The sequence below is a fragment of the Puma concolor genome, chromosome C1, assembly GCF_028749965.1.
Source record: "Puma concolor isolate L17-30 chromosome C1, mPumCon1.1.hap2, whole genome shotgun sequence".
Taxonomy (NCBI): domain Eukaryota; kingdom Metazoa; phylum Chordata; class Mammalia; order Carnivora; family Felidae; genus Puma; species Puma concolor.
This window is the reverse complement of record NC_141674.1, coordinates 219,773,911-219,800,063: the sequence shown is the minus strand read 5'-3', so window position 1 is coordinate 219,800,063 and position 26,153 is coordinate 219,773,911. Positions and strand designations below refer to the sequence as shown.

General features: G+C 50.6%; 1 protein-coding gene across 8 annotated transcripts in view; it reads left to right on the top strand.

Moving 5' to 3' along the window:
* Positions 1-26,153, top strand: part of COL6A3 (collagen type VI alpha 3 chain) — an 81,017-nt gene that overhangs the window by 37,444 nt on the left and 17,420 nt on the right. For 7 of the 8 annotated variants that reach the window (XM_025912771.2, XM_086720022.1, XM_086720021.1 and 4 more), the window contains 28 exons: positions 428-1,042; positions 1,937-2,536; positions 3,341-3,678; positions 4,813-4,891; positions 6,002-6,147; positions 7,571-7,663; positions 8,310-8,363; positions 9,299-9,370; positions 10,335-10,361; positions 10,710-10,754; positions 10,874-10,927; positions 11,614-11,676; positions 12,589-12,654; positions 13,011-13,064; positions 15,226-15,261; positions 15,865-15,927; positions 16,752-16,814; positions 18,089-18,151; positions 18,879-18,941; positions 20,393-20,443; positions 20,644-20,679; positions 21,131-21,193; positions 22,048-22,110; positions 23,370-23,402; positions 23,487-23,523; positions 23,625-23,636; positions 23,733-24,226; positions 25,716-25,812. In XM_025912771.2, the coding sequence (XP_025768556.2) occupies positions 428-1,042; positions 1,937-2,536; positions 3,341-3,678; positions 4,813-4,891; positions 6,002-6,147; positions 7,571-7,663; positions 8,310-8,363; positions 9,299-9,370; positions 10,335-10,361; positions 10,710-10,754; positions 10,874-10,927; positions 11,614-11,676; positions 12,589-12,654; positions 13,011-13,064; positions 15,226-15,261; positions 15,865-15,927; positions 16,752-16,814; positions 18,089-18,151; positions 18,879-18,941; positions 20,393-20,443; positions 20,644-20,679; positions 21,131-21,193; positions 22,048-22,110; positions 23,370-23,402; positions 23,487-23,523; positions 23,625-23,636; positions 23,733-24,226; positions 25,716-25,812 (3,480 nt within the window). Of the gene's footprint in view, positions 1-427; positions 1,043-1,936; positions 2,537-3,340; positions 3,679-4,812; positions 4,892-6,001; positions 6,148-7,570; positions 7,664-8,309; positions 8,364-9,298; positions 9,398-10,334; positions 10,362-10,709; positions 10,755-10,873; positions 10,928-11,613; positions 11,677-12,588; positions 12,655-13,010; positions 13,065-15,225; positions 15,262-15,864; positions 15,928-16,751; positions 16,815-18,088; positions 18,152-18,878; positions 18,942-20,392; positions 20,444-20,643; positions 20,680-21,130; positions 21,194-22,047; positions 22,111-23,369; positions 23,403-23,486; positions 23,524-23,624; positions 23,637-23,732; positions 24,227-25,715; positions 25,813-26,153 lie in introns of all 8 variants that reach the window. The other variant, XM_086720020.1, reaches the window with a different exon arrangement.

Below are 26,153 nucleotides of genomic sequence, written 5' to 3'. Positions count from 1 at the left end.
CCAATTTTTAATGAGGAGTTAAAAAAATTTAATGTTTATTTATTTTTGAGAGAGAGAGAGAGAGAGAGAGAGCAAGCAGGGGAGGGGCAGAGAGAGAGGGAGACACAGAAACCAAAGCAGGTTCCGGGTTCCAAACTGTCAGCACAGAGCCTGATGTGGGGCTTGAACTCATGAATCGAACTGTGAGATCATGACCCGAGGTGAAGTCGGATGCGTAACTGACTGAGCCACCCAGGTGCCCCTTAATGATTAATTTTAAAAAGCTCAAGAGATAAACACATGTGCATTAGCTTGTAATTTTTAATGCTAGTTAACACTGTGCAAGATAGTGCAAGATAGTTCCGAGCTCAGAAACAAAAGCAGAAACAAAGCCAAAGAAACACCAACCACATACTGAGTTTTCCTCTTCCTTTCTTTCTATCCACAGATGTTGAGAGTGATGCTGCAGACATTGTCTTCCTAATTGATAGCTCTGACAATGTCAGGCCAGATGGCATCGCGCATATTCGGGACTTTGTTAGCAGAATTGTTCGCAGACTCAACATTGGCCCCAACAAAGTGAGGATTGGGGTTGTACAGTTCAGCAATGAGGTCTTCCCAGAATTCTACCTGAAGACCCACAGATCCCAGGCCCCTGTGCTTGATGCAATACGTCGCCTGAGGTTCAAAGGGGGGTCCCCGCTGAATACCGGCAAAGCTCTGGAATTTGTGGCAAGAAATCTCTTTGTCAAGTCTGCTGGGAGCCGGATAGAAGATGGCGTACCCCAACACCTGGTTCTGTTTCTGGGTGGAAAATCCCAGGATGATATTTCCAGGTTTTCACAGGTGATTAGATCCTCAGGGATTGTGAGTTTAGGGGTAGGAGACCGAAATGTTGACAGAACAGAGCTGCAGACCATCACCAATGACCCCAGACTGGTCTTCACGGTGCGAGAATTCAGAGACCTCCCCAACATAGAAGAAAAAATCATGAACTCTTTTGGACCTTCTGGGATCACACCTGCACCTCCAGGAGTGGACATACCATCTCCCTCACGGCCAGGTATGACCTCTGGGACACATAACCACAGAGTGTGACATCTGTTATTTTTTAATTGAAAAAAAATGCAATTAGCATGTATTTTAATAGTTTTCTTCTGTTATGGTCGTTGCTGCATATAATATTAGAAACTAAATCCTGGAAAAATGACTTAGTTGAAACTGTAGAAGGAAACATAACCCGGAAAGCATAGGGTCATTAATTCTTCCGTGAGGCTTCTATGAGGCTAGTTGTAGCCCCACTGAAAGGTTCTATGAAGGTGCATTGAGGACTAACCACAGATTCACTGGGTCTGAGAATAGGACAGCATCTTTGAGGTTGGCCAATCCATACCCCTCTTTTACTCCAGTCTTCATTGTTTGATTATAATTAGGAAATTACCATCAAATGCCTTTCATTTTTGGCGGGCTTCTATGGAGCTCTTCGCATGCTGGCAGGCAGCCCTCCAAAGGTGTATAGGGTCTACTTCCTATTTCCAGTCTATTTCTCCCAGCCCTTTTTCGTTCTGCCTCTAGCATATCTCTCCCAACACCCGTCAGACACCATTGTTTATTTCTGACCAGAAGGATCGTGTTTAGCGGCATTTCCTAAAACATCTGAGTTCATGGACCGTTGAATCTGCCGTAATGCCATTTTGCATGGGCTAACCAGGACTCAGTTCTCGGTTTCCCTGAGTCCTCCTGCCTCCTAGCTTTTTGTTCAGATGATTTATCATTTCTCTTCTTGTTTTTAGCATGATGGTGGCTGTGAATTTGGGCCCTGTAGAGGCATGGAATAAAGCAAAGGTGTCTGCTGTGAACGAGTTATAAGAATGCCTTTTTCCAGTTATTTTACACTTTGTGTATTTGTTCTGGATATGGAAACCAAATTTCTCATTTCCATTTTAACCACTTTTAGAGAAAAAGAAAGCAGACGTTGTGTTCCTGTTGGACGGCTCCATCAATTTCAGGAGGGACAGTTTCCAGGAAGTGCTCCGTTTCGTGTCTGAAATTGTGGACACACTGTATGAGGGGGGCGACTCCATCCAAGTGGGGCTGGTCCAGTACAACTCGGACCCCACCGATGAGTTCTTCCTGAGGGACTTTACCACCAAGCAGCAGATTATCGACGCTATCAACAAAGTGGTCTACAAAGGGGGGAGACACGCAAACACCAAGGTGGGCCTCCAGCACCTGCGGCTGAATCATTTCGTGCCGGAGGCGGGCAGCCGCCTGGATCAGAGGGTCCCTCAGATAGCATTTGTGATCACGGGCGGGAAGTCGGTGGAGGATGCCCAGGAAGCCAGCCTGGCTCTCACCCAGAGAGGTGTCAAAGTGTTTGCCGTGGGCGTGAAGAACATCGACTCAGAGGAGATTGGGAAGATCGCATCCAACAGCGCCACAGCGTTCCGTGTGGGGAACGTCCAGGAGCTGTCTGAGCTGAGCGAGCAAGTTTTGGAAACTCTGCATGATGCGATGCATGAAACCTTATGTCCGGGTGTGACCGATGTTTCCAAAGGTAACCAATCCCCTTTAGGTACATTTTCATCCTGTCATGCCAATGTGGAGCATCTGTTGAGAGGGAGAGAGAGAATCCCAAGCAGGCTCTGCACTAAAAGCATGGAAAGCAGTGTGGGGCTTGAACCCACGAACTACGGCATCATGACCTGAGCTTAAGTCGGACACTTAGCTGACTGAGCCACCCAGGCACCCCTGGACCTAGTTTAGATATTTAGATGCCCGCTGCTGGCCTATGGATTCCTTGAGCCTTTGGCTGCTTCAGGCATTCTGCTTACCCAACTGTGTGGGTTGGATCCTGGTAACCACTTAGCCCCTGTTATCGATAAGGATATCTTATCTTTCAGGGTAAGAGTGGAAGTCTGTATTTTCTTGATCTTATAAGATGTATTTTCCCCCTCTATTCTTGAATTCCCCAAATTATTCAGACTTACTGATCCCTGTTTCTGTTTATAGGCTCCTTAGATCAACTATTTGAGTTCAGAGTATTTGAGTTCTCAAGTGCATTTCATTTAAAGCACAATCTTGAGATGGATGTAAACACCTGCTGTAGAGCAGGCCAAAAGTGATGAACACTCCAGAAAAGCAAACACGTTAAAATGGCCTACGCTTTCAGTTCCTAAGAGTCAGCACTGGTGTTCCCTGAGAGAGAGGCAGACTGAATTGCTTCTCGAAGCTCATACATAGAGGATCTCATTTTGCCCTCGAGCGTGATGCCCGGTCCACGTCCCGGGGCTGTGCCTGTGTATTGGACCCATCTTGGCCACCTCGACTTAGAGCTCACTGCCTCCTTTCCTTTTTGCAGTCTGTAATCTGGATGTGATTCTGGGGTTTGATGGGTCAAGGGATCAGAACGTATTTGTGACCCAGAAGGGCCTTGAGTCCAAGGTGGACACCATCTTGAATAGAATCAGCCAGATGCAAAGAATCAGCTGCACCGGCGGCCAGATGCCCACTGTGCGCGTGTCGGTGGTGGCCAACACGCCCTCGGGCCCCGTGGAGGCCTTTGACTTTGCCGAGTACCAGCCGGAGCTGTTTGAGAAGTTCCAGAACATGCGCAGCCAGCACCCCTACGTCCTCACTGCGGACACGCTGAAGGTCTATCAGAACAAGTTCAGACAGTCCTCAGCAGACAACGTAAAGGTGAGCATGGGCTCCCCCCTTGTTCCAGGTTCCCATGCAGTTTCTGGACTTGTACTGGTCAGGAGGAGCACCTCCGTGTCCAGAAGCCCCTTACCCCCAAGTGTTCTTCTAGAAGCGCTTTTCATGCTTGATGGGGTTGGTGGTGCCTGAACGTAAAAGTGCTTTATCGTCAACTGGTCATAAAAGTCCAAAATGTGATATCTGTCCCGTTTCAATAGTTTTACTTACGCTCTAAAAAAATCCTGGAAATCAGTAATTAAGCTTGATTGAGCTGAATTTATGATTAATTCCTGTTTGATTATTGTCCTACCCGTTGAGTACATCACGTTCTCTTCTCTCATTCTCTCTGCGTGTATGTGTACCTACATACAGATACATACATATATAGCATGAGTGCACACACACACACACACACACACAGCAGTAGTCTTCTAGAGCTGACAAGACATATTACTACAGAATGGGTGGCTTAAACAACAGAAATGTATTCTCCCAGTCCTGGAGGCTGGAAGTCTGAGATCAGTCTCTGCTGGGTTGGTTTCTTTGGAGGCCTCTCTCCTTGGCTTGCGGATGGCCACCTTCTCCTTCTGTCTCCATTCGGGCTTCCCTCTGTGTGTGTCTGTGTCCCAATCTCTCTTAGAAGGAGACCAGTCACATCGGATTAGAGACCGCATGGTCCCAGTGGCCTCACTGAATTTAATGACGCTTTAAAAGCTCTATCACCAAATACAGTCATATTCTGAGGGACTAAAGTTTAGGGCTTCGACATATGACTTTTGGAGGGACATGGTTCAGCCCGTAGCATGCACGCACGCACGCACGCGCGCACGCACGCGCACACACACACATTTCTAGAAGCTACATCACATACATAGGAAAATGAGATGAATACTGTTTTTATTTTTATTGTAATTTTTTTTTTTTAGTAAATCAAACACCACCATATACCCACTTCGTTTATCCCTCCTTTAGTGCATGGTATTAAAGTACCATGAGTGGGGGTGATTGTTTCTCAACGTTGGCCCCAGTCTCCTCAACTGTGGATGGAGGGTTTGAATGGGCCTATCTTCCCGACCCCCGGGAGGTCATTTCTTTGTAATTTGGGCTGGGGTTTGACACCTCTTTTGCTTTTAGGTGGTCATTCATTTTACTGATGGGGTGGACGGAGATCTGGCTGATTTACAAAGGGCGTCTGAGGATCTCCGACAAGAAGGTGGGTCGTGGGCTTTCCAAACAGGAGAAGTTGGCCTGGGTGAGGCAGGGACACCACCCTGCTGGAGTCCTCTGGGGGACCCAGGGGACTCCTCCTCGCAGCCTGGGCCTCTGTCGCCTCCCTGGGGCTACCGCGGTTCCCCTCGTGCCACAGTCGGCTTCCTCACCAAATCCTGACCCAGGACCCTCAGGCTCTCAGACTCATTCGGGTGGTAGAACGTCTTGAAAGCATGATGCTTTTGCAAAAGAACATGACTTCGTGATTACCGCTTGAAAACATTACAACTTAAAGCAGAAAATGCACTTTGCTCTAAAGTAAACAATGAAGCCACATCTTCCAGATTTAAGGTAACTAGACAGACAAGGATGCCCATTATCAGATGTAATATCTGTTTATTTGGTTTGGAATCTGGTCGCACTGATTATCACAAAGTGAATGCCAACACCGGAGGCTCACAAAAAGCATAACTTATCCTAAGAGTGTTCTCTTTATTAGCTGGCTTTTCCTGAGCCAAGAGGACGAGATTGCTACTATCGGGTGTTGGGGGTGTGGTGTGGCAACTCTCCCCAAGCACACCTGAGTTTTGTCAGAGTTGGAGAATCTACGTATGAATGCGTTTCATGGTGTCACTTCCTGTATTTCTGCTGATCAGTTTAGTTACTGACATTCCTTGAACAATTGCTACAGAATTCCAAAGTTCCAGTATTTTAACTCTTCAGAGAAGCTAACTGGTTTGATTCAACATGTTTTAGGTAAAGGTCACATTTTATACTGAAGTTTTCTTTAAAGCAGTTTTTTAATGTTTATCTTTGAGAGAGAGCGGGAGAGCGAGAGAGTGCAAGTGAGCATGAGCAGGGGAGTGGCAGAGAGAGGGAGACACAGAATCCGAAGCAGGTTCCAGGCTCTGAGTTGTCAGCACAGAGCCCGACGCGGGGGTTGAACTCACGAACCGTGAGATCATGACCTGAGCCGAAGTTGGACGCTTCACCAGCTGAGCCTCCCAGGCACCCCTGAAGTTTTTTCTTTTTAAAAAAAAAAAGTTAGGAGGGAAAAGCCATGGTGGTTCTGGAATGCCCAGCTGAGCCGCACCGAATGTGCCTCCCCCTGCAGGCGTCCAAGCTCTGATCCTGGTGGGCCTTGAACGTGTAGCCAACTTGGAGCAGCTGATGCAGTTGGAGTTCGGGCGAGGTTTCATGTACAACAGGCCCCTGAGGCTTAACCTGCTGGACCTCGATTATGAACTGGCGGAGCAGCTCGTGAGTTTTTGTGTCTCTACACACAAAGCGGTCAAGACACCAATTTTTTCTGTCATTTAAGATCACGAAGGCATTTCTGTTTGTTTGTTTGTTTGCGACGTGAATGGCAGAGGGGCCCTTTGGGTGGGTAATTCGGTTTATTTAATTCACTTGGGACCTGCCTTGTGGCCATCCCAGGCATGAGTCCAGAACACGGAGGTGTCCAAGAGCTGGGAAAGCAGCAAGCTGGAAAATGGGTCTCTAGGCATGCTGGTGGTGTTACCTGACAGTTTCCTCTGCTCCCTTTCGTGAGAACCTTTCCATTCATAAGATGGCTGGGAAGGCAAGACATCGGAGTGACTGTCCCCAAACAGGAAACTGTCCTCAGCATCCAAAAGTTACATGTGAAAATAAGACGGTGCAGGAAAAGAAAGACCGTTTCTGGGCAGAGAGGCACCTCCCTTGTTTTCTCTCCTAATTTCCTTTGGAGCAAATAAAGGTGCCCTCATGAGGCATCCTAATGCCGGGGTTCAGCCTCTCTCAGCTGGAGGTGCTAGCCCTGGGGCCGGGAGTGGGTGGGCTTTTTGGGGGACGTGGGGCTGAGTGGTCAACTTGGACATTGCTTTCTGGTGGCAACAGTGAGCTGGAGGATAAACTGACTGTTCCTTCTTCCCTCCTGCATTCTTCCTAGGGCTGGAATTGGGATTTTATTTTTTTATTGGGTGGAAGGAGGTTGCGTTAGTTGATGCATCCGGGCCATGGAGGAAATGAAAACTCTAGGAAGCTCACTGTGAGAAAAGTGTTTGAGCACCACGAGTTTAGCAGATGGAAATGTTGGTTGGGCATGCGCTTTCCCAATAAGGTCAGGGGTTAGGATGGGAAGGGAACGTCGAGGGTGTCTGATGAGTGTGGCCACACTGGTGGCCCAGAGTGGCGGTGCTGGTGGCCAAGAGGCGGGGACCACTTGTGTGTCGGCCCCACACCGCGGCTGTTCCCAAGGTCTCCTCCCAGCTGGAGCCAGTCTGTGCTCTGACCATGGTCCTGAGGAAGGGTGTAAGGATCTCCATTGTGGAACCGCATTCTGTCCCGGCCGTATGCAATTTATTTGTTAGGTCTTGCTCTTCGGGGTTTTAAAAATATGTAAGTTATGCTTAACATTTGAAATTTGGATACGTATGTTGGAAACTTTTAGAAATAAGGCCTAGCCTGCGGTGACACCGTGAGTATGGTCTGTGTTACTTTGGTTGCTGTCCATGCTCCTACGTTGGTGGCTTCCCTCTGCCACCCTGACTGCTGAGCAGTCTTGGAGGAAATGCTCTGCGGGAAGAAGATCATCTCTCACCGTGAAATCCACGTACATCGATTTTGACCTTCACGGCGTATTTATGCTTTTTTTTTTTCCTAGGCATTTGTTCAGACTTGAACTTTCTTTTCCTTTTGGTAGGACAACATTGCTGAGAAAGCTTGCTGTGGAGTTCCCTGCAAATGCTCCGGGCAAAGGGGAGACCGCGGGCCCATTGGCAGCATCGGGCCAAAGGTAGGCTGGCTTTGCCCTTCTCTGACGTCTGGGACTAGAATTCAGGAGAGTCCGAAGGGGTGCGACATGAGGCCTGAGGGGTGCTGAATGCCTGCTGCCTTCTCTCTTTCCTTGGGGTGAAGGGGTCTGTTTATCATTTTATAAAGTAATGTTAAAATCAGGGGCCCCTGGGTGGCTCAGTCGGTTGATTAATTGTCCGACTCTTGATCTCACGATTCTTGAGATCCAGCCCTGCATCGGGCTCTGTAATGACCAGGTGGAGCCTGCTTGGAATTCTCTCTCTCCCTCTCTCTCTGCCCCTCCTCTGCTCTCTCTCTTTTTTAAGATAAATGTAAGTAAACTTAAAAAAATAATGTTAAAATTAGCGGGCATCACTGACTGACATCCTCATTGTGGATGGTCAGCAGGGATTCTTAGTAGGTGTCTAAGTTACAGGAAACTGGCAGAATTTCTTGGTGGAGATGAGCCTTAAAGATTCTGATAGATTAATTATGCTGTAACAATAAGAAGAAACCCCAGTTCAAGGGGACACCTAAAGCTGTGCTACATGGTGGCATTGCTCTACCAAGAAAGGGGGGCAGGGCGATACTTGGAGAACAAAGAAAACTACGAGCTTTAACTGAAGCATGAACTTACTCTGTTCTAGGGTATTCCTGGGGAAGATGGCTACCGAGGTTATCCTGGTGACGAGGGCGGACCCGTAAGTACAAGATGGCTTGTTCTTTAAGCTTTTATTGCCTCCTTGTTCCTCACTCATTGGGGTTGAATTGTGGGGCTCATAATCTGTTCCATTTCCAATGACTTTCCTACTGGGAAAACATCAGTTTCTAACCTCCTTAGCAACTCCACTCAGATTTCTACACTGTGGAGAACAGTGTGACGTCCCCAACAGGACAGATGTGGACATGAAGTGCAGGCACTTTGCTGGTCTTATTTCAGAGGGAGAGACTTAATGGCTTCTGAGACTGGGGGCCACTGAGTGTGGCATACCCAGCAGACCCAGACATCCAAGCAGAGAGGGGAGTGAGCCGGAGCAGGGGCGCCCGGGAAACCCAACCAGGGTGGTTGTCGGGGTCACGCCCCTTAAGGGAGGTTTACTGACTTGGGTCATCAGTAGCCAGAGGGTCCGGTTGGGGGTTTGAGAAGCAGTGCCTGGGACAGATGTGGTCCGAGAGGCTTTGAGACACTAGAAAGAAGCCCAGCCCTGGGACGGGGATACAGGGTCCATGGGGAGTGGTGAAGTCACAGGGGCCCAGCTGGCAGTGCTGGGTGTCAGGCTGGCCCCAGGACCCACTGGAGAGCCGGGAACAAGGGACCATGCAGAGGAACTGTCAGGCCCGGGATTCTGTGGGCACCCGACACTCACGCACACCCAGGACCAAGTGACCTGCTCACCCTGGTACCCTTTTGAGCTGCAGACCCTCCCTGGTCCCTCCAGGGGCAGGAACTGCAGGTTCAAGGCCAGGCCCAGGGCCGGGGGCTGCAGGAATGCTGGAGGCCTCACCGGGATGGACCGGCATCCCAGCCAGCCCAGCGAAATCCGCTTTCTAGGCCACGCCCTCCCAGGGCTGCGCACTCAGAGGAGGCGTGGTGGCCCGGAGCTCCACCTTGTAACTGCCTTCGTTTCTCCCGCAGGGCGAACGGGGTCCTCCAGGCGTGAATGGCACTCAAGGTTTCCAGGGCTGCCCCGGGCAGAGAGGAATAAAGGTACCGTGTGCTGAGCCCTGCGTGAGCGTGGGGACCGCAGCACCAGGGCCCCGCAGGCAGAGGCTTTCAGTGGCACGTGCAGAAGTGAGACAGTTTCCCCAAATGCCTCCTTGGGGAGGAAGGCCCCGGGGCCTTTGTGTCATCCATGTGCAGCAGCCAGTGGCCTTGCATCGTGGCGAGAGGGCGCAGTCTGGCGGGTCAGCGGCACTGGCTGCGCTGGGAAGGGAGCCTGGGAATGAAGGAAGCGTTTTCTTTTTTTCTTTTTCTTTTTCTTTTTTACTTTATATGTCTTTGTGTTTTTTTTTGTATTATTTTAAATATGAAATTTATTGTCAAGTTGGTTTCCATACAACACCCAGTGCTCCTCCCGGCAGGGGCCCTCCTCGATGCCCATCACCCACCCTCCCCTCCCTCCCACCCCCCATGAAGGAGGCATTTTCTACGGCGTGTAGAGCAGCCAGGAAGGAGTCACAAGGACAGAGAACACGGGCCGGGGGCGGGGGGCAGCGGCTCCAGCCCCCGGGGCCCCCCAGAGGAGCCAGGGTGGTGTCCAGGCGGGGTGGGAGGAAGCAAGAGGGTGGCTCGTGCTGGAAAATTCCTTGTGTGGAACACTTGAATGTGCTTTCTCCTCTGTTTGCTGAGGTTTGAAAGCAGGTGCTGAAGGGAAAGGGCCAGCATGTGGCAAAGTCACAAAGGGGTCTTGTAGCCGGGTCCCTGGCTTTCAGGACCCACCCCTCCTGACCAAGGAGCCAAGAAGGCCACCTGCTCAGGGCCAGGGCAATTAGCCTCAGGATCCCCCACGGGATGGAGAGGGGACAAGGCACACAGATGAATCCCCGGCACTGAATTTCAGACTCAGGGTGTTCAGGTGGGGTGGGCCCCCCCCTCCACCCCCTGCTGTTCTAGCCTCTTCTCTTTGGCCTTCAGGGAGGAGCTAATGTTTCCCCTTTCCTCTCCCTTCCAGGGCTCTCGCGGATTCCCAGGAGAGAAGGTACCTACTCTGGTTTTCGTTTTTGAAATTTATTTATTTATCTTCAAATTTTTTTGGTGATGTTTATTTAATTTTGAGAGAGAGCAAGAGCGAATGGGTTAGGAGCAGAGAGAGAGGGAGACACAGAACCCGAAGCAAGCTCCAGGCTCTGAGCTGTCAGCACAGAGCCTGATGCGGGGCTTGAACCCACGAACCGTGAGATCATGACCTGAGCCAAAGTCGGACACTCGACCGACTGAGCCACCTAGGCGCCCCTCGTTTTTGAAATTCAAAGCGTTCCCCCGTTTTGGTCATTTTTCCTTTACCAGATGGCTTTCTCCCCTCACCGTGTGTCTTGTTCCCGTGCAGGGTGAATTAGGAGAAATCGGGCTGGATGGTCTCAACGGCGAAGATGTAAGCAATTTCATACTCTAAGTCCCAACCGCGTCCGGTCCCGAGCATCCCTGTGACTCATGCTTCAGTCTACGGTGGAAATTGTGCCAGGAGTGACGTTTTCTTGTTGTCTTTGACAGGGGGACAAAGGATTGCCCGGTTCTCCTGGAGAGAAAGGGAGTCCTGGCAGAAGGGTAAGTATGTTTCCATAGTGTTTCCGCTATGGAAAAACTAAAAACTTTTCACCTAAGAAAAATTTTTTTTATTCTTGTATGTAAAGACTGCTTCCTCCAGGCAGCCTTCCCTGATGTCCTCTGGGGGTGCTTCTGTGGTGTCTCCTGTGTCCTCTGTCCGTTGTGACAATTACATCGTATCTTTTAGTCTGAAGAGTATATCTCCTAGGGCAGGGACTGACTGTTCTGTTTAAATAAATCCCTGGTGCCTGGTCCAGAGTAGGTCCTAGTAAAGATTTGGGATTACCTGAACAAATTGGAAATATTTGGAAGTAAATTTACCTTCATGTAAACGAGTAAACGGGAGATACTCTTCTTTTTAAGATTTATAAACTGAAGGGGCGCCTGGGTGGCTCAGTCGGTTGAGCGTCCGACTTCGGCCAGGTCACGATCTTGCGGTCCGTGAGTTCGAGCCCCGCGTCAGGCTCTGGGCTGATGGCTCAGAGCCTGGAGCCTGTTTCCGATTCTGTGTCTCCCTCTCTCTCTGCCCCTCCCCCGTTCATGCTCTGTCTCTCTCTGTCCCCAAAAAAATAAATAAACGTTGAAAAAAAAAAAGATTTATAAACTGAAGAACGTGATTTTTAAGGGGGAGATACAAATTTGAAACCTTATCTAATTTTTGTCTCTGCTGGTATTTTTTTATTTAGGGTGACAAAGGACCCAAAGGGGACAAAGGGGAGAGGGGAGACGTTGGAATTCGAGGTGACCCGGTAAGGGAGCTTTCTCACGGACAGTTTGGGACCCAAGTCTGGGGAGGGGGGTCGTTGGGAAGTGAGTTGGGAGGAAGAGCTTTTAACCAGAGTTTTGAAATTGCTTTAGAATGTGTTGATAATGTACATGGCTTGTCCTCCTCCTACAGTTTTGGAGACACGTTTGCTCTCTAGCTGCAAAGATAGTGTTTGCAAGGCCTGTCATACGAAGGCCTCAGGAATTTCCCTCAAAGGTGGTCTCAAGGCGCTTTAATCTAGCGGGGTCAGGTGCTCAGAAAAGTATCAGAGGTGACAAGAATGTAGGACCCTGAGGGGCCACGCCTTGGCCACATCCCCCATAGCCCACCCATCTCACTCTGACAGCCTGATCGTGGGGTCCCAAACCACTCTCAGCCCTGGGCAGTGGGCAGCGGTCCTTCCTCAACAGGGAGAATAGTGCCTCACCGTCCCTCTTGCCTTGTTCTGGCCCGGAGGAGGGAGGCTGGCCGGGTGGGGAGGAGGGAAGCTGGCCTGGTGGGGAGGAGGGAAGCTGGCCTGGGAGGAGGGAGGCTGGCCCAGGAGGAGGGAAGCTGGCCTGGGAGGAGGGAGGCTGGCCCAGGAGGAGGGAAGCTGGCCTGGGAGGAGGGAGGCTGGCCCAGGAGGAGGGAAGCTGGCCCAGGAGGAGGGAAGCTGGCCCAGGAGGAGGGAGGCTGGCCCAGGAGGAGGGAGGCTGGCCCAGGAGGAGGGAAGCTGGCCCAGGAGGAGGGAGGCTGGCCCAGGAGGAGGGAGGCTGGCTCGGGAGGGGGTTGGCCTATAGGTTTTGTAGAGCCATAGACTGAGAAGGGTGGCAAACTCTTCTGTTTACCTAAGGTGAATTTGAAGTGCCTTTTTCTTGCACACGTGGCTCATGTCCCTGACCTGTGTTGTCTGCAGGGTGACTCAGGACGGGACAGTCAGCAGAGAGGGCCCAAAGGAGAAACCGGAGACATCGGCCCCATGGTACGGTGCTCTGCATCCCCAGACCCCCTTTGCCGAGGGCTCACCCCCAGCCACAGGGGCCACAGAAGTGGTCTTCACGGCTATGGGCACACGAGGTCGGGTGTGGACTGTGTGCCTGGGAAGGCAGTGTCCACCTGCTACCCAGAGGGGCTCCTTTTCTGCAGAATTTATGCCCCTTAGGTATTTACGGAAAGCGCTTCTCAGGCTTGTGCAGACGGCATGACCCCCGTCTAAGGGGTCCCACCAAGCATCCCCCGGCCTCTGCCGTGTGTACAAGCAACCCCCTTTCCCGTGGTCTCTGGCACAATATGCCAGAGTTGGATGAGAGTCTTACGCTGATTTTTTCTCCATGTCAGGGTCTCCCTGGGAGAGACGGGGTATCTGGAAGCCCTGGAGAAACCGGGAAGGACGTGAGTGCCTCTTGGGGCTCAGGGGGCTTTGTGGGGAGTCCTAGCAAATGCCTCCTGAATCACCAACACGATCTGGGGCAGCGTTACTCAGCAACTTTTTACTTGGGGGCTTTGAGGGGGATTTCAAACATGTGGCTAGGCTCTGTCCCGCTAAATATTTAAAAAAAATCCAAACAGAAGCACAAACTCAGGAGGGAGTGAGGGAGTGAGGGGCAAGAAGGCTAATGGGTTGTATGCTTGTGGGTTTAGTCATTGTTTGTTGGTGCGGCTGTAATTCAAGCGATGACACCAGATTGTGTTTTCTAGTGAATTGCATCAGGCGGTTGCCTTTGCGAGACATTTCGCGAATGTCTGTTGCAGGAGAGCTTATTGCGTCCCTAATCTCTGAGTCCCCTCGTAGAGCTGCTAAGACCAAAGCTATGTACACGACCCTTGGGAAACCCTTGGCAGCTCCCAGGGCCCTGGGGAACACAGAGCGTGGCTCCAGAGGGGGAAGAGGGTCCCTGCACGGGGGAGGAGTGGTCTGGAAGTTTGTAAGGCGTCAGGGGCAGTCAGGATGGCTCTGCTCACAAGCTGAGAGAGCAGAGCGGCAGCAGGCTGGGTCTGGGCGGCCAAAAATGGTACCTCCGCCATTTCCCCAGCACCAGCCACGCAGTGAGGGATCCATCAGTGGCTGGACCCTCGGGGCTGTGCCCTGAGATGGGAGCTTTTGGAAGGGATGACTCTCACCCGTGATTACATGGTATGCTAGGGGCGTAGGTTTTAAAATTGTGCCTTTAGAATTCAGAAGAAAAACAAAATTTGAAAATGCCATCTTAGAAGTTCTGAGTGTTACTGCGAGCGAACTGCAAACTGACCAATGAGGAAAGACCCCGCTGTTAAAATGAGCCACCCGCTCAGCGTGTGACGGAACCAAAACTTGTTTTCACGAAGTGACTTAAAATAGAGTCCTGCCTGCAGTTTGTTTTATTTCTGCGCGCAAGGTGGAGACCTCGGTTCACCCTTGATGGAGTCAAGGGCTCTTGTCGACCTGCTTCTTCCCTTGCGCTAGGGTGAGGCCTGGCCCGGGGGCCTCCGGTTCCTTCCCTTAGGACCTCGCTGTGCCCGGCTCAGGCCAAGGTGAAACGTGTCCTTCCCACCGGGCCACCTCACGTCTCACACAGCCACACTGGGGTTTCTGCGGGCTGCCTCTGGCCTGAGCACTGCGTCACTGAGCACTTAGCCTCTGGTCGTACTCCTAGTTGTGCCCTTTGGGGGAGGCCAGGCAGATTGTTACTCTGAAGGAGCCGCCTGGCCCGTCTCCTTCTCCACTTGTCCACGTGTCATCCGTAGAAGGAGGCCAAGGCCTTCTGTTAAAGAAGTTTCCACCACCGTGAATAATGTTAAAACAGTCACCCCAGAAGGTCTCTGGGCTGGCCTGTTGGGAGTGGAGAATGTCTTTCTTTGGTTGACGCCACAGATGGGCCAAGCCCCATAACAGAGCTGGTGCCTTACAGTGTCCAGAACACTAACCCTTCACCTCACAAAGATACACCCAGGACCTTCATGCGTTCCCGTCCCAAACCTTTCCGATGGAGAGGAAGCCATCACAGAATCAGAATGAAAGCATTGCTTATGCAATGGGCCCACATTTATTTGAACGAAGGGTCACCTCTGGAACATCGAGAAAGATGCTGCCAAGTCATGAGCCCAGACTAAGTACGGTTGGGCTTTTTAGGTTCACGTATGTGCACTCCCGATGCTTTACTTAGCTGAGTGTGTGTTATATTTGGCCAGGAGCGTTTGGAGAGTTTGGGACTCCCTTCCATTATAATTGACGTATTTCATTACTTCTGCCTGCAGTTAGGAAAATGGTTGAAAAACAGACAGGTTGACGTTACCATTTTTACATCCTTTTTTGAAATTGGCTGGGATCGTGCAGCCAGAAGGAGTCATTATTTTGCTTGGCAGGTTGGAAGTAACTCTGAAAACTCCCATTTGGGTGGCTAACAGGGCAGCGTGGAAGCAAAACTTGGCGGAGAGGAGGGCAGGAGGAAGGGTGTCTCTCTTGAGTCTGCTCAGGGCCGGCCAGGCACATTGTCCGGCTCGTGGCGACTCATGTTGCAGAAAGCCCCGGGCTCCGTCCCCAGGCTCCCTCTCAGTTTGTGTGACTCCTCCACAGGGCGGCTTTGGCCGAAGGGGACCAGCGGGAGCTAAGGTAAGTCTCTAATTTGGTGCCTTTCTTCTGCCATCACACCATGACTCACCACGTGCTCTCAAAGGGCAAGAATGCAATCAGCCTGGGAGCCAAAAGCTTTGTCCCTCTGCCTTCAAGGCGTGGGGCTCAAACACCAGCCACCACCTTCTGTACCGACTCCATGCATTTAGCCTCTTCCAAACGACTTGTGAAACCGCGTGGCTGTGGGGACCAGGGGCAGAGACTGAGGGGAGGAATGGAGCAGGGGGCGTCCGGGCGTCCCTCGTCCCTGACGCGCCCGCTGACCCGCTCGTCGGCCGGTCTCTGCGTCTTAACTGTGTCCATCTGCCCAGCTGTGCAAGGCAGGTTTGGATTCAAAAATCCTGATTTCACAACCATCCTGAGCAGAGGTGAGGCAGGTGTGGGGAACCATCGTAAGCGTGCAGAATGGCACTGGCTGTACGTGCTGAATGTCTCATCCTGGGGCCACTGCCCTGGTGGCCTCTACTCCCCTGTGGGGCTGCTCCCCTACCCCCTTTGTCCAGACGTAACTGTCGAATACACAGCTGACACTGGCCTCAACCACTCTGACCGCCCCCCCCCCCATCTTCTTTTGTTTCCAAGGGCAACAAGGGCGGCCCGGGCCAGCCGGGCTCCGTGGGAGAGCAGGGCACCCGAGGTGGACAGGTCAGTACTCTCAGCGCGGCCGTGCGCCTTGTGATGTTTGCCCAGGTGCTCCAGTATGTGTTTTTAAATTGTTCCGTGTGTTTATTTTTAAATGTTTATTTGTTTTGAGAGAGACAGAGATAGCACAAGCGGGGGAGGGGTAGAGGAAGCGGGCGAGAGACAGAATCCCAAACAGACTCCACGCTGTCAGCACGGAGCCTGACCCAGGGCTTGAACTCATGAAGCGTGAGGTCGTGGCCTGAGCTGAAATCAAGAGTCAGATGCTCAACCGACCGAGCTCCCCAGGAGTCCCCAGATGGTTTTCAATTTAAATGAGGTGACAGCCAGTTTTATATAATCGAACCCAGAATTAACTACTGAAGAGTTCAGTGGCACGTAATACATTCACAGTGTGGTACAACCATAAGCTCTACATAGTTTGAAAACATTTTCATCATCCCCAGAGGAGCCCCCGAGCCCTTAGGCAGTCATTCCTCTATCCTCTCCTGCAGCTCCTGGAAACCACTGATTTCCTTTCTGTCTCTGGCCTGATGTGGGGCTCAAACTCACAAATCCTGAGAGCATGACCTGAGCTAAAATCAAGAGTCAGACGCTTAACCGACTGAGCCCTCCGGGCTCCTTGTATTTTTCTTAAGCTAACCTCCCCCTTAGTGTCCCGGGTTGGAGCTGCTGTTAACAGCTGAGATAGAAGCATGGTCTCTAGCGGTCTTTTTGGCCGGCGGGAGCGAGGCTCCGGGCTCTGTGCAAAGTGCAGGTGTCACCCCGACGTTCCTCATGGAACGCCACCTCAACGCAGCACTTATATTGGCCTTTTACTTCTTCAGGGTCCACCTGGTCCCACGGGTCCCCCAGGCCTGATCGGTGAACAAGGCATTTCTGGGCCTCGGGTAAGTCCGCTTGATCCCACCCCTGTCTTTAGCTAAGCGGGAGCACGGCCCGCACAGGCTGAGGTCCTGCGGATGGTGTTACTGTAGACAGACTTCTCCCTTCGCCTCCCCCCTGCCAGCACAGACCCCGGGTCAACCTCAGTCCTCACGGCGACTGGCCAGTTTGCCGGAGGAAGTAAGAGACCCTTTCTCTTGGTGCTCCAGGGGCTTCTGAATCCCAGTGCTGCTTCTTCCAAGCATTGGCCAGCTGAGTGGTGAGGCTATCCTGCACTTCCAAAGCCTGAGGCTGGACCTTTGTAAACTCTAAATCTACCCCAATTCTCGGCTTATGCCAAATTGTTTCATATGTGGCCCCTGGAGTTTGCCTTGTGGTTTGGTATTCGGTGTAAGGCATTCCCCACCCTCAGGTTCAGCACTGAAGCTGCTCCTTAAACTTGAACGACCACAGGCATGGACAGGCATCTCAGGGCTCGGTGACCATGAGCAGAGATGAGTTAGCTGTGTGGGGCTTGGGTCCCCAGCACTGCACACTTGGTGTCCGTCCTGTCTGACATGCTGTTCAGGGAGCCACCCTGTCATGTGTTACAGAAAACCGTAATAACCGAAAAGTGGCAAAGAGCTGGCTTGTTGCTACAGAAATGGACAAAAAGGTGTTGCAACCAAGTAGGAACTTTGTGAGATCCCTTGTTGGCTTAGACATTCCTTTCCTGGTTCGCCGTCTGATAAATACCTATTTTCAAAGCTTTTGTGGGTTTTATTCAACATTATTTAAGCTCTAATTAGTCAAGAGTCTAAGGTGGAGTGGGGGTGAGGTGAAACTCTTCTAATAGTCACCAATGACAAAGAGCTCCTACCACCTGTTTTTCGCATGTTCGTGTGGATCATTTCTGGGCTCTGGAGGCTGCACCCCGTTTTAAGAGCTATGTTTCTTCATTATTTACTTACTCCCTCAGGGGATATGTGTACAGGATTCTGCACCTGTATAATCAGGTGTCACTGTGGAGGTGTGAAAAGGGAGAGGAAATAAAGTCCCACAAAATCTGGGTTCTTCTCTTCTAGTCAGGGACTCGGGATATTAACTGCAACACGGGTTGGTTTGTGGAAGTTGGTTCCGAGCGGTCACACGGATGTGTTAGATTTGCACAAGCCATGTCCATGTGCATTTGGGTCTCTGGCACCGCACTTGGCACTGAGTGCTGCGGGGTGGGGGCCGAGTGCAGGGCCTCTGGATGGAGGGTGAATATTTCATTGACATGCTCCTCTCCCTGCTCCAGGGAAGCGGAGGGACTGCGGGTGCTCCTGGAGAACGTGGCAGAGTCGGTCCCCTGGGAAGAAAGGTTTGTCTTAACCAAAGTAGAGCTCATTTCTTGATGTCAGGGCCCAGCCATACCCTCTGTGGCCTTCCCCTCATCTGCCCGTGTGCTCACCTGCTTAGTCTGCATCCAGCCTCCCCAGCTGCCAGCCCGGCTTGGCCAGTGGGATTCCCTGTCCTGTCCCACCTGAAGGGAACTCACGGGCTACACTCAGCGGGTTGGCTTTCTTGTGGCCAGAACCTACCAACAGCTGGTGGATTCCCTGATCTGTTTGTGCCTGTGTATGTGACGGGAGTTTGGCCTCCTTGGAGTCATCAGAGCAGATGGGAGGCACTTAGCACAGCCCCAGTGTTGCATTGAACACACATTCTTTAAACACTGGCACTGCACGCACAGAGCTCTGCTGGCCATATTTAGCTAATCCAAGAGGCCCAGCTCCCCGACTCTTTTGGATAACAGCAGCTTGTCATACGAAGACTGTCTGAGAACCGACTTTCCATAAGCCTTAAGAAAAAACACAATTTATCAGAATGGGCCTCAAAGGGCAGCCTTTTCTCAGTAAAGGAAATGTGTTCGTGTGAATCCACGGTTGTCTCTCGGTCTCTTGGTGATGGTGGGGGGTTTCCCTGCTGTAGTCAACACCCACTGACTTTACCTTACCGCCGGCATCACGTAGAACAGAAATTGCTTGGAATCATGTTTTAAATGGTCTCAGCCCCACAGCTGTCTCAGCCTTGCTTCTTGTGTGTAGGGCGAGCCTGGAGAGCCGGGACCAAAGGGAGGAGTCGGAAGCCGGGGCCCCCGAGGGGAGACGGTAAGATCAGGATGTGCTGTGGCCAATCCTTTGCTGGAAGCTGTGAGGCAGGGGAGATGGGGCCTTTCTCTGGGCTAGCCTTTCTCATTGCAAATTGGGTTGGTCCTAAACAGGTAACTGGATAGTTGCCCCTTGTGTCCTTGGGGATATGACCGAATGCAGTGAGACTGACTGCTTATAAATAGCAAATCAATTTCCAAGTAAGTTTCATTACATTGGGGAAGAGTGGGGAAAGACATTTTTTTCTTGTGTTTTTCCTGGTAAGTGAATGTGGGGACTCACTGAAGCTTGAACCGCCTTCATTATTGTCCTGCAAATGGTTTGTGACCATGACTAGATGGAGTTTTTCTGCAGAGAAATAAATGTCCTTTGGTTAAAATGGAATCATATCTGATCAGGTCTCAATCCAGATGGAAACTGTTTCCTTTGGATGAGACATCCTAGGAATAGAAGTTATTACCTTGATAACTCATTTTTTAAAATATTATCTAAAGACAATCTGACTGCTCACGAACGATACATTTTTAATATACACTTCTGTACAGGGCAAAGAAATCTATAGACTGTTTTAAGAAAGTTTTGAGAACCCGGTTGATCTGATTTATAATCCCAAACTTTAAAATATTTTTGTGTGTGTGTATGTAACCTCTCTACAGAAAACTGAACTTTGAAGGATCCGTTTCTGTTACTTTCAGTTTCAGAAGCAGAGGGGGAAAAAATCAGGCTTTAAAATCTGTTCAGACCAGAAGGAAATCTCTTGATGGTGTGTCCATAAATTTGGGGGCAATGGCTCTTTAGCTGTTGATGTTTGCTTAAAACTTTAAATAGCATGCTCTGCGTATGTTTTAGAGATACCAGTGTATATATTTCACACATATTGTTCTGATTCGTTTGAAATAGTCAATGGAGTGCAGTTCTGAAAGTCTCCCGTGAGGGTGTGATGGGACAGATTGGAGAGCATAGGGAGGGGGGTGTTTGGAAAGAAGGCATGACCTGGAAGGAGGGAGGGAAGCCACGGGGGGAGAGGAGAGAAGGTCTGAGCGCAGGAGACTCAGGAGGGCATGAGAGACTGAGTCCTGCGTTCCTGCTAGAATCAAAGAGTCAAGGATGCACTTTGGCAAGGTGACTTTTGGGAGTCCTTTCTGCTCTAAGAGTCTCAGAGATTCCGTGGGCCTTTGATTCCACACCCAAGTGCTGTCTTTCCCGGTGGCTGTCAGATGTTCTTTTTATTGGTGGCACAGCAGCACCATTTTCCCAAAGGAGTCCATGAAGCCCACTTACTTGCAGACGGCTTTCTTGTTTACACATGGAGGATGGGGTGGGAGCAGGAACACTTCCTTGATCTGGGAACCCTTCAGGGACCCAACGACCCTGTGCTCTGGGCTCTAGACAGAGTGGTTGTGGGGTGCCCAGCATGGCGGCCTGCAGTAATGCTCCCTTTCCACCCCCAGGGCGATGATGGCAGAGATGGGGTTGGCGGTGAAGGACGCAAAGGCAGAAAAGTGCGTATCTGCTGAGGATTCCTGAGCTTCTGGAGTCTTGTGTCTTTAGAGAAGTATTTCTCAAAATTTTGTTGGAATATCATGAGTTTTTTTTTTGTCTTGGTGACTCCGTGGATGTATTCGTTTCTGCTCAAGAATAATTTCTTTTAGATGCATGTAAATTAGGACCCAAAACTGAGTTATTTATTTGCCTCTTACAGGGAGAAAGAGGATTCCCTGGATACCCTGGTCCAAAGGTAAATAAATATTCCCCTGGTGGTGAAACGTCACCATTTTGGGGGGCTGCGTCTGGCATGTTAATGGGCTGAAAATCGGAATATTGTGGTGTTAGTGTGGGGTCAGCCGCTTACGAAGGCCCTGCCCTCTCTGAGATACTCCCTCACCCGTTAAGTGGAGGTGACAGTGGACAGTGTACTTGCCTTGGGCCTTGCGAGGGTTGGATCAAATGACATGGCAATCACACACTTTGTAAACTTGACATGCTCTGATCTGTATGACATCGTCATCATGGGGGCGGTAAACTAAGGCTGCATCTGTGGAGGACACGGACGCACTAGTAACCCAGTGGAATGTAAACCAGAGTTAGCCATTGGGCTGCCCTGGGGAGTGTGGTCCAGATGCCCGGGGGCCCTCCGTTGGACCCTCCGTTTCAGAACTTAATGTGCCTCTTCCTGGCTCTCTTTGCAGGGTGCCCCTGGCGAGCCCGGGACGGATGGAGGACCAGGACCCAAAGGCATCAGGGGCCGAAGGGTGAGTCTGCCCGCACCTGGCTGCAGGTGGGGGATGAGAACATGTGTGGTGAACATTCTCCTTCTTCCCCGGCAACCTGGCTGGTGGCATGTGGGGTACAAGAAAAGGAGTCCTAGGCCCCAGGCCAGTGTCCTCAGGACCCCTTGTGGTTGTCTACACTGCCTTCTTCAGCCGTGCTGCCCTTACGAGGAGGCCCCGGGAGCCCTTCTGCTAACACATCTCAAGGATCACCAGACCCCGCGCTCCCCGCCTCCAAGGCATAACAGTCCTCTTCCTGAAGCTGCTTTTGGCTCCAAATGACTGTCTTCAGTGGATGTTTACTCATCCTCTTAAGATTGCACCGAGTCCTGAATTAGCATGTCGCGGTCTCGATGTGGGAAACGGTTATTTTTAGCTTGAAATATAGTTAAAATCGTCATATGATCCTGTTAATTTGCTCAGTGGAGACAAACTGCATCGTTTACTTTTCCAGGTGGTTTTACCACGTTGGATTGGTTATCTGCACTGAGCGCTGGTCTCACTGATTGCCGTTTATTGCATTCTTGCACATCCGTGGATCGTCTTTTTTTTTTTAATTTTTATTTAAAAATTTTTTGACGTTTATTTTATTTTTGAAAGAGAGAGAGAAAGAGAAGGGGGGGAGGGGCAGAGAAGGAGGGAGACAGTATCCGAAGCGGGCTCCGGGCTCTGAGCTGTCAGCACAGAGCCCGATGCGGGGCTTGAGCTGACGAACTGTAAGATCGTGACCTGAGCCGAAGTCAGGCGTTTAACTGAGCCCGCCAGGCGCCCCTCCATGGATAGTGTTCTTAATCGTTCTTGGGCAAGCATCTCACTGTTTGTTCTGCCTTTTCTAGGGAAATTCAGGACCTCCAGGGGCAATTGGGCAGAAGGGGGACCCTGGCTACCCAGGACCATCTGTAAGTACCCACCCACCCAGTTCCAGTCCAGCCATGGGCTGGAAGCTTTACATGTGTCCCTTTGTAAACTTCCTACAGCCTCCCAGAAAAGACGTGCTGCATTTTTGTTGTCATTGATTTTTTTTTTTTTGTAAACCACTTTTCTTTTGATGTCACAATGGAGAAAAGAGCTTTTGAATTTGAGACTAACCAGAAACGTTCCAAAGAAGTTTCTTGTGGAACCTTGTGGTCTAGGGTATATTGTAATTTGCCCTTATAATTTCCTGGGGTAGGTTTGAGGTTTGTGTACAGGACAGAAAAAAAAAAAAAAAAAAGAGAGAGAGAGAGAGAGAGAGGACAAGTTCTAATACCTCTTGGTTGCATCTTGTAGAAATAGTATAATTTATGTCAGACGTCGGTTTGTGAACTATTTCCTGTGGTCTATAAAATCCCCAAGACAGCTTCTGATTTATGGTTTAAAACCCACGAGTGCTGGGCCACCTGGGGCCAAGAGGGCGACCTACTGCAGCTTTTCCCTTGCATTTCTTCATTATGAATATCTTCGTTTCCTTACTTGAATTTCTCCCTATATTGTCTCCCTACATTAAATTTCATGAGGTTCAAAGAATGATGGACAATCACTCGTACAAGGAAAGGTGGAGGGATTAGACTGGTCAGACTTGGATAAAGGCTAAGTCAGGTCATTTCTGCCTTTAAGAAAGTGAAGCATTTAATGGAAAAAGTTAAGGCAGTCTGTAGTCTTGTGGAAACGCACCTGACTGGCCCAGGAGACAACTGCTTGGCTGTCAGGGCGGCTGTATATTGTGATAAGACCCTGAGAGCAGCCATGGGTCTGTCCTTGGACCTCCTCTGGGGTGGTATCCAGCCAGTGTGCTTTAGATCTGGAGCTGAGGCTTAGCTAAGTGACATGTCGCTGTCCCTTCTGTGAACAGGAGATACTAAGATCGCAGGTGGAAAGAAAGCTCTACTCTGAGGAGAAGTCATGTTTAGACTCGAGCCCAAATGAGTGATCCCTTTGATTTGTCACAACCTTCCAGGTTTTTAGGGTGTGGAGCTTTTCATTTTGCAGGGGAAACACTTCTGTCCTCAAAGTTTCCCCTCTCTTTTGTTCCTTGAGCAGTAAAGTCAGATTTACAGGGAGAGCCTGAAAATGGTCAAGGGCAGCCCAGACCCACCTTTGCTCCCTCAGCCGTGTTTCTGTCATGTTGCTGGTCCCGCGCATCTGTGGTGCTTCTCACCCTCTCCTTCTCGTTCCACAGGGTCCCAAGGGCAACAGAGGTGACTCCATGGATGTAAGTTGCATGTGTGTATCCCCAGTCGTTGAGCCGTAAGCCTCTTGTCCGCCCCCCTCACGCTTCTTTCCTTTCTTTTTAAAGCAATGTGCCCTTGTCCAAAGCATCAAAGATAAATGTCGTAAGTACATGATCTTTGCTGTCTGTGACGCACGTCTGCTCTCATGTTTGAAATGCTCATGCAGTACCTGTGTTTCACCCCTCTCTCTGTTTCTTTTCTAGCTTGCTGCTACGGTAAGTTGACTTCAGCCGTCTGACTTTCTCCTGTGGGAAGAAGACCCCTTTCCCGGTAAGTAAAGTTTGTCTTTGAAAACCCGCCACTTCCCACAGGGCCCCTGGAATGCCCCGTCTTCCCGACGGAACTGGCCTTTGCCTTAGACACCTCGGAGGGGGTGACCCAAGACACGTTTAGCCGGATGAGGGATGTGCTCCTGAGCATCGTGGGCGACCTGACCATTGCTGAGAGCAACTGCCCGCGGGGGGCACGCGTGGCCGTGGTCACCTACAACAACGAGGTGACCACGGAGATCCGGTTTGCCGACTCCAAGAAGAAGTCGGTCCTCTTGGACAAGATCAAGAACCTTCAGGTGGCTCTGACGTCCAAGCAACAGAGTCTGGAAACGGCCATGTCCTTCGTGGCCAGAAACACGTTTAAACGTGTGAGGAACGGATTCCTGATGAGGAAAGTGGCTGTTTTCTTCAGCAATAAGCCCACGAGGGCGTCCCCACAGCTCAGGGAGGCTGTGCTAAAGCTTTCGGATGCGGGGATCACCCCCTTGTTCCTCACGAGCCAGGAGGACCGGCAGCTTATCAGCGCGTTGCAGGTCTGTACCCTGTGGGCACGGTTGACATCTCCTTTGGCTCTTCTTGGGCTCTGAGAATGTTCTCGGGCACCTGGTGCCTGCTTGATGGATTCATGCACCATAGTTTCCAAAAGCTCCTGGATGAGGCTGTTGTGATTGGCAGCTACTTGAGCGATATTTCCGGGACAGCCGAGTGGCTCTGGCTCTAGAGCGACATCCACATGCCTGTGATTTATTCCCACTGGGTCCTTCCTCACCTGCTGGAGGAGACTCTCCCAGGGCTGACCTTGAGGCCTCCAGTGCCCTAGGGAGGTCCCCCAGACGTCCATGCACCCCTGTTCCAACCTTTCTTCAGCCAGGATGGTCAGCCTTCGCGGTGAAGCCGCACAGTGCTCCCTTGTCGTTTGCTTAAATAGCTGGTTTAATTGTGACAATGATATATGTCATAATTGGCTAATTCATCACTTAATATTTACTCAGTGCCAACGATGGCTGCATTGCTCAGGCCAAGTGGGCAGTGGGCATGCTGGGAAAGAGCCCTTGTTCCAGCCTGCCCACTTTCTAGCTTTAAGTCACCGAAGTAATATGGTCATGTCACTTAACCTCTCTGTGTTTTAGGTTTCTCGCCTGTGAAAGGCAAAGTGGGGGAGGGATGGTCCCTACCGTCTTCCCTCCAAGACTGGGTATTCTATGGCTTTACCCCTGCCCACGTCAGCGAAAGACGGTCTGGTCATTGGTACCGTCCCTCAGGGTTTATTCTGCCAAACCACAGGCCAGTTTGAGCACACAACGCTGGGCCTGGGAATCCAGCTTGGGCTTTCAGCTGTCTGCCCTCATAAGGGGCTCATTTATGTACATTTTCCCTCGTGTGGGCTGAGTGACCCAGAACCATTTGTGTTTCTTAACAGCAGTGTCCCGGCAAGTTCGAAAAGTCAATTATTCATTCATTAGTTAACTTTACTTTTACACGCAATGAATACTTAGTGATGGGGTCCCAAGGCACCGTGATGAGCAGGGCTTCTTGAACCTTCTAGAAGCAATTTCACTACCTGCCTTGTGGTTAAATCCCCTTCTGGGAGAGTTTGGAGCTAACGTGTGTCAGTGGCTGTTACTGTGGCCGAGAATAACTGTGCCATTCAAGTGCCCACTATTTCCTAGAGCTATAGCAGCCATTTCCCACGCATCATGTAATTGGACATGGGGAATTTAACATTACCCCCATTTTCGGCTCAGGAAATTGGGCCTCGGAGAGGTTAAATAATTTTCCTTCGAGCCCAGCGGAAAGTGCAGGAGAGGGATCTGAACTTCAGCTCAGCTCCACAGAAGAAAGCCTGTGTTTTCCTATTAAGCTCAGCACCTCCTCCCAAACCCCACCAGCACCACCCCCGAGAAGAGGGGGTGATCTGTTGGGAAGCTTATTTTACGGACATGACTCGACTCCGCTGCTCCATTTTCAAGTGGTTACTTATCACGGACACTCCTACCAAGCATTTCCTTTTGTTTGAACCAGATCAATAACACCGCAGTGGGACACGCACTTGTCCTGCCCCCTAGGAGAGACCTCACCGACTTCTTGAAGACCGTCCTGACGTGTCACGTTTGCCTGGGTAAGGGCTTCTCGAACAGGACAGTCTGTTACAAGATGTACTGTACTATCCACGGGGCGACATTTGAACGAATATTTGTCATCCATGCAAAGGGCCTGAGTTGCATGAAGATTCATCACGCCTTGCGTTTGCCAGTGTAATTCCTACATAAGTAGTTTCCATATTTAAAGTGGAACCCCTCAGGCCGAGCTTCTCTTTGATAGATAGGAAATAAAGGAGGAAGTAGGCTCTGCTTACATTTTGACCTTGGAGTCCAGATTTCAATGATCTGGCTTTGTGCCTTTCTAGAACACATTTCTTCAGCGTGGCAAAGAAGTAGTTTTCTTCCCTCCCCTCCCCTC